We start from the raw sequence: 11,000 nt of genomic DNA on the forward strand, positions 1-11,000 counted from the left end.
TGGGCAAGTCACTTAATCCCCACTGCCTAGTCCATCTCATTCTTCTGCCTTGAAACCAAGACTTGGTATGTTTCCAAGACTGAAGGTAAGAGTTTTGGGGGTGGGGGTGGAGAAAGAGAAACTTATTTTTTTGAGGAGGATGAGTCACTGTCCCAAGTAGAGCAGCTATGCCCTGTATGGGAAACACACAGAAGCTTCCGGAAGCAGCTGAATCTGGCGGTGACTGGTCCTACCCACAATTTCACAGTAGTTTTTCAAGCCAGACTTCTGGGGAAAGTGACTGTTGTATACATACTTCCCTCAAACCAGCCTTGACTTCGTTGTAAGAAAGTGAGTGGGAGGAATGTTTGCTGATTGCCATGGTTGGGGAATACTGCATACACCCATATTTCTGATTCTTGGTCTCTTCCCATGAAGCTGGCTGGCACTTTGGAGTTGCTTAGGTGCTTGGGTCAGCCCAAGGTCAGGATTTATATTGCCCCTGAGTTCGACTACAGGAGCCCACAGAATCAAAGAAGAAATGATGAAAGATATATCGGTCAGCTTCAGGAAAGGGGAAGCATGACTTTATGCCTCTGAGCCTCAGTTCCCTCATCTGTAAAAAGGTAATAATAATAGTAGCTAATATTTATATATGGGGCAGCTAAATGACACAGAGCCCCAGATCTTGAAGTCAGGGAAACATATTCCTGAATGCAAATCTGGCCTCAGACACTTATTAGCTAGGTGACCCTGAGCAAGTCACTTAACCCTTTTGGCCTCAGTTCTTCACCTATAATTTGAACTGAAGAAGACAATGACAAACCACTCCAGTATCTCTGCTCATAAAACCCCAAAGTGGATCATAAAGCATTGGGCATGAGTGAACCACAACAAAAACCATAGTCTGTATACACCATCTACTTATCTAGACTTTCCAACTTTTTTTTTTTTAAACCCATACCTTCTGTTTTGGAGTCAATACTATGTATTGGCTCCAAGGCAGAAGATCAGTAAGGGCTAGGCAATGGAGGTTAAATGACTTGCCCAGGGTCACACAGCTGAGAAGTGTCTGGGGCCAGATTTGAACCTAGGATCTCCCATCTCTAGATCTGGCTCTCAATCCAAAGAGCTACCCAGCTGCCCTCCTTTCCAACTTTTCTGAGCAGTTTGGGCTACATGTTTTTGAATTACATTTAACTTTAGTTGTTAAGCTCTTTAGCTCCTTGCTTTTAAGTAACTCGTTTGCTTTTTAATGATCTTGTTAAGTTTTAATAACTCAGAACACTCCACTAGGTCTTTTGGGACACCTTTCTAAGGGGCAGAAGCATAACTGTATTGATTCGATATGACAAAATTTTGTCAAAATGAATCCATTATTTAAAATGAAATTCTCATATTAGTTGGACCTACAGTTAACATCCACCCTGTTCAGGCATAAAGAGGGGAACCCAGTTAAGGTAATCAGTAAGGTCAAGCACGGCTAGCCTTTACCTCCTCCTTTCCTCCCATCTCCTGGATCTTTCGGGTACAGGGTTTTCTTGGACTGGGAGTGGATGGCTTTGAATGGCTTGTTTGGGAGGTAGAATGTTTGCAGTGAAGAGGGAGAGTTGAAAGGAGATTAGTATTTGAGAGCTGGGCAAAATAAATGTGAATGACTGAGTCACAATTCCTTCCCATAGTACAAACAGTGAACTCCGGAGCTCTTTTTTTAAAAAAAAAAATGACTGTCAGAGAAATTATCCCCAAAGAAAGTATTTGTTTAATAAAATTGTATATCAGATCAGATCAAAATTTGATGTAACTGGAGCAAAAGTATTTTATTCAAGAATCATATAGCTGGCTGCAGCTGGAAGGCAATTTCAGCTCATCTAGGTCACCTGGGATCCATAGAAATTAAGTGTTTTGGCCAGGGTCTTACAGGAGTGACTAGATGGTGCAGTTGATGGAGCATCAGGCCTAAAGTCAAGAAGATTTGAGTTCAAATCCAGCCTCAGATACCAACTAGCTATGTGACCTTAGGCAAGTCACCTAATCCTATTTGCCTCAGTTTCCTCATCTGTAAAATGAGCTGGAGAAGGAAATGGCAAACCACTGTTGTATCTTTACCCAGAAAACCCCCAAAAGGATCCCTTAAGAGTAAGATACAACTGACCTAACTAGGGAATAAGTGGCAGAATTAGGAACTCAGATATTTTGGTTCTACATCAGTGTTGCTTCTACTCCTCCAGAATGGCTCATCCAGCAAGGCTACAGGATTAGTTTTGTCAAGAGTATTTCTGTGTAATGGAGTTTGGCCTGTGAAACTTCCAGACTTCCACTAGGTTGAACTGGTATTCCTTGAACAAAAACCAGGTTTGTAAATATGGTGGATCCTCCTTGGAGGTTTTTGCCAGTGAAGAAACTCAAAGTTGGTGAGGGTAGATGGGCAGGAACAGAGATAGAAGCATAAAGTCAACAATTTCAAGGTAAGCAAAAAGGGTGACTGGTTTTGAAAAGCCAACTAAGAGCAATGATTTCCACGTGCACTTATGGTCCTCCTGCAGATTTGGGAAATGTTAGAGCCGAGAGGGACCTTAGAGATCATCTCATCTTTTTATGGACCTAGATTGGGAAAGTGACCTTGTTCATGGTCACACAGTAAATGTGCTAAGCACTTTACAGTTACCTTATTTGAGCTTTTCAACAACCCTGGGCAATAGGTGCTAGTATTATCCTCATTTTACAGATGAGGAAACTGAGGCAAACAAGATAAGCGACTTTCCCAGGGCCAACAGCTCAATGTATTTGAATGAAAGTTGGTGTTCTGGCTACTTTGTCACCTAGCTACCTCTCTGACAGGAAAAACCTGGGTTTATATCTCATTTCTGATCCTTTTTGCACCATCTTGGGCAAGTTCCTGAAACTCATCTCCCAGTGCATCACCAAATGGGGCGAGCAGGGAATTCACTCTTTCCATCCAGAAGAGCTTGTGCTCCAAGGGCTGATATACCTCACTCTCTTCACTCCCTTCCCTGCATGATTGCGTCCCCCAGTCCTTCTTGAGTGAGCATCCCCCCAAAAGTTCCTGGTCCTTTTCTGTTTATAAACTCCGTAGCAGAATCGACAAGTCGTTTGCAATATGCCTGGCACTGTGACATAGAGGTAATAAGAATGATCAAATATGTGTCTGGTGACTTTTGAGAACCAATTGAAAATTCTCACAGGATTTCCTCAGGCACATTCCTTCTTTCACCTTAGATAGAGGAAGACCTGGGAAAAGATCAAGGAAGCATACCTAGAGCTGGAGGGGAACCCCAGAACCATGTAGCCCAACTCCCTCATTTTATACAGGGGGAAACTGAGGCCAGGGTATTATTGAGTACTTGCTCAAGGCCGGTAAGCATCACAGAGGTGGGATTTGAATCCAAATCCCTTGATTCTTCCTTGAACCACCCTGCCCCCTTCAGGGTAAGGACTACACAGCTCTTGGGATATTTTGCACTTCTTAACCTCCTATGAATCCCAAACATTAACAGTGGGGAACTCAAGTGTGAGAGGGAGGGACCTTGGAGGCCAGTTTGCTTCTTGCTGAATCTGTGATTTCATCTTTGGAGCAAGCACCTTATTTGGAAACTCCTTACACCAGTGCAATTCCATTAGGGTTTAATGAGATGTCCAGGGGCGCTGAGAAGTTAAACAAATTACTTGAGGTCGCACAGCTAGCACAGTTTGTATCCAAGGCAGATCTTGAACCTCCTTCTTGGCTCCCAACGCCAGCCCTGTAGCCAGCTCCTCTTTATGGTCCCATTTTCTGCAGTGGTTTATAATCCAGCGGATAGAGCTGAGGGTTGTTTATCAGCTGTTACCGTCATGCCCACACTGTACTCTCTTTTCCAGTCCCACTGGGGACTGGGGGGAACCCACCTAGAGGTCAATGCCTCTTATCTAGACAGCATAAATAATTCACAGACCCTTTAGGCCCCTCCGAGGTGCCTCTCATTGGTCGGGAGATGGCTCAGGGACTTTAGAGACAAAGAACGTGGTCAATACTGCATTTACTTATGGAAGCTCCTGGGACTGGCGCTATGTGGGTAGCTGGAGGACAGGCAAGGATTGGAGCAGCTGTGGTAGGCGGCTCGATACAACTATGGCCTGGCAAATCAGAGCTTCCCTAAGTTCGCTGTGGAGAGCATTTGAAAGTGATGTTTAATAACATAAGCTTTAAGCTCTCGCAGAGCTACAGGGCTCCTTGCGGGAGGCCTCCCTCTTGAAATAAGTAGAAAGCCCTCTCTCCTTTAAAGGAGTTTAAATGTCACACTATTTAAAAAAGAGCTTGTGCATTCATACGATGCGGTCTTTAATTGTGTACGTGTGTGTGGTGTTGTTTTTATGCCATTTCAGAGAGAAAAATGAGAACCCAGCTGGCCCTCTCATTTCTCCTCTTCTTTGTGATCGGCTATGGCTCCTCCGAGAACGCCAGCACCTCTCGAGGCTGCGGGCTGGATCTCCTCCCTCAGTACGTGTCCCTGTGCGACCTGGATGCCATTTGGGGAATCGTGGTGGAGGCAGTGGCGGGGGCCGGGGCCCTGATCACACTGCTGTTGATCCTGATCCTCCTGGTGAGATTGCCATTCATCAAGGACAAAGAGAAGAAGGGGCCTCTGGGCCTGAACTTCCTGTTCCTCCTGGGGACCCTAGGCTTGTTTGGACTGACTTTTGCTTTCATCATCCGAGAGGATGAGACTATCTGCTCAGCGCGTAGGTTCCTGTGGGGGGTGCTCTTTGCCTTGTGTTTCTCATGCTTGCTCAGCCAAGCATGGCGGGTCCGGAGGCTGGTCCGCCATGGGAAGAGCCCCTCAGGCTGGCACCTCACTGGGATGGCCGTGTGCCTGATGCTGGTCCAGGTCATTATTGCCACAGAGTGGCTAGTCTTAAACGTGGTGCGCGATAAGAAGCTCGCTTGCAGCTATGAACCCATGGATTTTGCATTGGCCTTAATTTATGACATGGTTCTGCTGGTGGTGACCCTGGGGTTGTCCCTCTTCACCCTGTGTGGGAAGTTTAAGAAGTGGAAGAAGAACGGCGTGTGCCTCATCCTCACCACCTTCCTCTCCATCCTGATCTGGGTGGCCTGGATGACCATGTACCTTTTTGGCAATGCAGAACTAAGGCGAGGTGATGTGTGGAGTGATCCCACCCTGGCTATCGCCTTGGTATCCAGTGGCTGGGTATTTGTCATCTTCCACGCTATTCCCGAAGTACACTGCTCCATCCTCCCCTCACAACAAGAGAATACGCCCAACTACTTTGACACGACGCAGCCCAGGATGCGAGAGACGGCGTTTGAAGAGGATGTTCAGCTTCCCCGGAGCTACATGGAAAACAAAGCTTTCTCGATGGATGAACACAACGCAGGTAACCCGACCCAAACTTTGTCTAAAGCTTCCTAGGCACCCGCCAACCGGACAGTGACGAGCTAGGCATGCTGCTCCCTTCATACCCCATAGTGGACCACTATGAAGTGGTTCCAAGTCCCTGAGTTAAGTAAAAGTGCATTTTTCTAGTTGTCTGAACCCCATAAACAGAAGTCCCCAACCTGTAAGTCCAAACTGCTGATAGGCCTTGAATCCTTACTGGCTTGATCGTCCATGTATATTAACTGGGAATTGCTTCCTGGGAATAATCCTGTGCTACAAGTTGCGGGAGCAATGCTGAGCCAACCCCTCAGGGATCATCCGTTCTTCCCCATGGCAGAGCCCACACCGGGAGCGGTAGTCAGATATGGGACTAGATTTGTAGGAGAGAGCAGGGTCCCTCCATCATTCCTCACGGTCTAGCACATTGTTAAATGTGTTCCCTGGGATCCCGGAGCTCAGGGCGGCATAGTCGACAGATAGAGCATCTCTTGCACTAGGCTTGGAGTCTGGAAAATGGGATAAGTTATTAAGGCAAGTGAAGACAAATTCCTTCTTGACTCAGAAATTCATTTTGGGGGCCTCGTGAAAATCATTTAACCTGCCTGAATTCCACCTTTTTCACTGGCAAATGAAAGGTACTCCATGTGTTGTTGTTCAGTCGTTTCCATCATGTTCAACTCTTCATGGCCCCATTGCAGGTCTTCTTAGCAAAGACACTGGAGTGGTTGGCCGTTTCCTTAAAAGCTGAGGGGAACAGGGTTACGTGATTTGCCAAGGGCCACAAAGCTAGGAAGCATCTGTGCCCAGATTTGAACTGGGGTCTTCCCAACTCTAGACCCAGCACTCTATCTGCTGTGTCACTAGGTACTAAATAGCCCGCCCCTGTTTCTCAGGGTTGTTGGGAGAGTCCAATGAAAGAATGTATAGAAGGTAAGTTGCTCTGCAAACCTAAAAGCATTCCCTAAATGGGACCTGCCATTGCTACATGAGAGGCAGCTTGTATTCAGGACAGAGTACTAGATCAGGAGTCAGGAAGACCTGGGTTTGAATCCTGCCTTACCCACAGTTGGCAAGTCACTTAGCCAACCTCTTAGTGTGAGCTCTCCAAGACTACTAGCTGACATGGCATTGGTGTGTTATTAGTTAAAGCTGAATAGAAAGAGCTGAAGAACCCCAGCCGGTGATTGAGACAGTCACATTGAGAAAACGTCTTTACTCTCTTTTATGTACTCTGAGAGCTAAGGCGTAGATCCAGTTCTGCATTGCTCATCCTGCTCTTGCTGCTCGAGTCCTGATACTCCAGATTCGGTGCCTTCGTGCTCTCAGGGCCATGGGAGACCCAATCTGCTTCTAACTCCCTCATTATGTCTCCTGGAGCAGTCAAGTCTGAGTCTTAGATTTCCACTGTAAAAAACCGACATGATGTCTAAAATGTATCCTCAAGTGGCTATGCCAGAAGCCTATGATTCCAATGTACGTGTGTAGCCCATTCTCCTTCAGGATCCATAGCCTCTGGGGCCAAGCCAATCAAGACAGACTAGGCAATGATGGAGGGAATGTCTCTAATGTCTCTAACAGGATTGGATTTTTAATATATCCTGTGTTTAAAAAACAACAACAACAACAACCCATACTCCCTGAATCTTCTGTATTAGTACCAATGACTACCAGTTGGCTGTGAGCAAAGTTGAGTTGCTTAGGGGATGGGGGGACTCAAAAGGTTGCCCAAAGCTGTATGTTGACCTCTGTAGCAGAGCAGACTCCCCCTGCAAAGCATAATAAATCCAGGAAACAGAAACCTAATCTGGCCTGGGCCAGGGTCCTCGGCACTTGTCCTCTAGCCACAAATGAAGCCAGCTGTTGGAATTCTTGGCATATACCCCAGGAGTCTTGAATTTCAGGGAGCCAGGGCCCAAGACCTCTCGAGTGTGGACCCTTCCTACCACAATGACTGCTAGACTCTGTGAGGATTGTTTCATTCTTCTTGTTTTTCAGTGAAATGATGCAAGTAATAGAGGACTACTTGCCCTCCCTCATCACCTTCCCTCTTCGAATGACACTTAAATATTGTGGTGGGGAGGTTCCTGGGGCAAAGAGTGTATTCCTGAGTAAATCCTAACCCCTTGGCTAGGCTCTGGGGACAGAACTCCTCGGTCTCCTTCCTTTTTCCCTGAAAGAGAGACCTTGCTCAGCCTTCTGCTTATTAATATCAGTGCCAGCATGACAGAAGTGATAAGAAATTAAAATGCGTTGAAAAATCTAGCACCTAGAATCACAACTTGGAAAGCCTTAGAGATGTGTTAAACATTCACCTTTCAGAGGAACTAGACGGAGTGCTTTTTCAAGAGAGTAATGTTTTTTTAAGGGAGCATAGTGGATAGAGTATTGTCCTTGGAGTGAAGAAATCCTGGGTTAAAATCCCTCCTAATACTGACCAGCTGTCGGACTCTAGGTGAGTCAATTTACCGCTCTAGACCTCGGTTTCCTCATCTGTAAAATGAGGATAATAACAACTTTAGTGTGTGGCTCAAACATTAAGTTCCATGAATGTCAGTTGACCAGAGGCTAGGGAGATTTGGGGATTAAGATATGAAGATCTCACTGGGCCATAGATCATTAACACCAATTGCCTACCCCTTACATCTCTTCTATTAAAAAAAAATTGTTTACACTAAGGAGCCAGGTAGTATGGTAGATAAATGGGATGTGGAAGTCAGGAAGACCCCCAGATTCATGTCCTGCTCAGGAATTTGTTAGTTATTGACCCTGGGTAAGTCATTTAACCTTTTTGCCTCAGTTTCCTCATCTGTAAAATGAGAATAATACCTCCCCCTCACAGTTGTTATAAGGATCAAGTAAGATAACATGTAAAGCGCTATGTAAATGCTAGCTTTTTTTTTTATCATTAGTCCCTGCTACCTCAGTGAATTCCCATAGAGAATGCCCAGAAATCTGACAGTTGCTATCAAGGACTGCATCCTTCTGTCATGGATGTAATATACATGAGTGTTGTCAACAGACTGTCAACAAAAACAGATTCCTCCACAGGCCCCATTGACTTAGAAAACCATAGAATTCACATGATCTATGTCCTATTTTTATTTCTTTTGTTAAATATTTACCAGTAACATTTGAATCTGGTTCAGGCTTCACTTGGGAGTTCTGCAGGGCTCCTCAGCATCCGGTCGCCTTTGTGGGCTTCACTTTTCTTCTCTGTAGTGAAAGGTTCGGTCTTAACGACCTTCCATGTCTGCAGTACCATTATTCATATCTCTCACTGTGGAGGAAGCCAAGGGTTTGGCTCCTCTCTGCTACTTAGTCCCTTGGTTAATTCATTCCTTGGAGCTTTGGTTACTCAGCAAGTTGGAAACAAACTCTGGGCCTTGTTCTTTAGATGCATCTGGAGCAAAAGGCTTCACTTTGTTATTATTTTAGGCAAAGCAATCCAGCTGGGCTTCAGCACTGGGCATTCCAGTTCTGGAAGGGTTGGCCTTTTGGAGCCACCTGGACGGTAGTAGCAGGTGCACCAAGACCCTGGGAACAATTTCAATTCCGTTCTTGAAGAATTTACTAAATGAAAACTATTGTGCTAGGCTCCGGGGACAGGGATATCACAGGGACTGTGATTTCAACAATTTGGGGGACTTCCTGCCCTGCTTCCCGCGGGTAGGAAGTTTTCAAGTGAGGGCATTCATCTTACATGGCCTTGAACACTTAGAGGGTTGGTGACTTGACTAGGTCTTCCTAGTTTGGGGGCCTGCTGGAGCCACTTCTCTGATCAATCAATCAGTAAACAGAGCAAAGATCTGGGTTTCTTTTCTGACTAAGATAAATGGAGAGGACAGCTACGTTGCTCAAGGGATAGCAGGTCAGGCCTGGAGACCAGAGTTCCTGGGTTCAAATCTGGCCCAGACACTTCCCAGCTGTGTGACCCAGGACAAGTCATTTAACCCCCATTGGCTAGCCTTTACTGCTCTTCAGCCTTGGAACTGACACTTAGAATTGATTCTAAGACCAAAGGTAAGGGTTGGTTTTTTGTTTTTAAGATAAGTGGGAGTAATTCTGAAGTTCTGGTTCCCTAAATAATCGGTTGCCCCAATTCGCTGGTTTAGGAAGGCATTTGGCCTTCTTACTCTCACTCAAGCACGAGACCCAGGTTATCATGGATGAAATGAGAATGATAAGATTTTCCATGGGAAGAGCATTGAAAATGACATTTCCGACTTTCTCTGGCTTGAGTGATACCCCCTAGTCTGGTTCCCGACCTCCAGAGGTATTATTATTGCTGCCTCCATAAGTAGGTTTTCAGCACATGCTTAGGAGAGGTTGGTTTCACCCAGCCTTTCTTGGGCTAGTCGCAGCTCTTGGTCCAAACAGAAGTCTTTTCTCTTTGCGGTTCATGTTGTTTCTAGGAATGATTTAAGTGCTGGTAGGAATAACTGCACATAATTCATTATGACCCTGAGCTTGCTCTTGGGCTCTCTGGCTGTCATGTAGGTCCCCCTCTTTAAGTGATCATTGCCTTAGCAATACAACTACTAAATGAGGATAATGTTGGAAATCACTGCTGTTTCTATATTTTACAGATGAAGAAACTGAGATTCAAAGGCTCAGTGATTTGGCTCAAGATCACATAGGTAGTATCTGTAAGGATTTAAATCCTATCTAATCCAGCAGGCATTAAATTAGTGCCTATTACACCCAGGTCTAGAGATGGGGAGTTATGGGTTCAAATTTGGCCTCAGATACTTCCTAGCAAGACACAACCTCCATTGCCTAACCCTTCAGTCTTGGAACCAATACACTGTAGTGATTCTACTGCAGAAAGGTAAGGATTTAAAAAAAAAAACTAGTGCCAATTGTGTACAAGAGCACCCAGGGTGCAGGGTACAAGGACCAAACCAGTCCTCTCCAAGAACTTAAGTTCTGTACTGACCACAGGTCTTCCTGACTCCAAGCCCAGCATTCAGTCAATGATACCAGGGTGATGGCAACAACTGCAGAGTGTAAGAGATTGTAAGTTCCTTCAAGACAGAGACTTTAGGGTTCTTCGATCTTTTCATCTGCAGCTTCTAAGATAGTGGCTAGCATATAGTAGGCACTAAAATGCCTCTTGAATAGACACAGTGTCTTTTGTCATTCTGGAAGAGACCTATTATCATCTTGGCATGGAAGAACCATCCCTGAGCAAACTTGTCAGCAAGTAGCAAGGACTGGGAGTTCAACCTCCCCTCCTACAAATGCCAGGCAGTTTACTAACTTCGGGACAAACTTTCCAAACCCCACAAATGCCTGATTAGCTGGGAACAAAGCTCCTTTGTGACTTTTGTTTTTAGCCTGGCATGTGATGAGGGGAGGGTGCGGCGTGGGGGCAGGAGCAGGGTGTTGATGCATCAGGAGGAAAACAACCACCCCCAAAAAATCATATCTCCCTTTCTTTTCTCTCCCCCTCTCTCTCAGCTCTCCGAACTGCAGGATTTCGAAATGGTAGTCTGGCAAACCGACCCAGTGCTCCATTTAGAAGCAATGTTTATCAGCCCACTGAGATGGCAGTTGTGCTAAATGGTGGGACTGTAAGTATCAAAATGTGATGCTATGGCAGAAAGCTTACATGTGTACAGT

At 45.5% G+C, this 11,000-nt stretch overlaps 1 protein-coding gene across 1 annotated transcript in view; it reads left to right on the forward strand.

The window, feature by feature from the left end:
- Window positions 1–11,000, forward strand: part of LOC130455629 (G-protein coupled receptor family C group 5 member B-like) — a 28,599-nt gene that overhangs the window by 12,614 nt on the left and 4,985 nt on the right. The window contains exons 2-3 of the mRNA XM_056806565.1: window positions 4,363–5,376; window positions 10,839–10,951. Coding sequence (XP_056662543.1) covers window positions 4,371–5,376; window positions 10,839–10,951 — 1,119 coding nt within the window. The 5' untranslated portion in view covers window positions 4,363–4,370. The remainder of the gene's footprint in view (window positions 1–4,362; window positions 5,377–10,838; window positions 10,952–11,000) is intronic.

Source organism: Monodelphis domestica, chromosome 7, assembly GCF_027887165.1.
Source record: "Monodelphis domestica isolate mMonDom1 chromosome 7, mMonDom1.pri, whole genome shotgun sequence".
NCBI classification, from domain to species: domain Eukaryota; kingdom Metazoa; phylum Chordata; class Mammalia; order Didelphimorphia; family Didelphidae; genus Monodelphis; species Monodelphis domestica.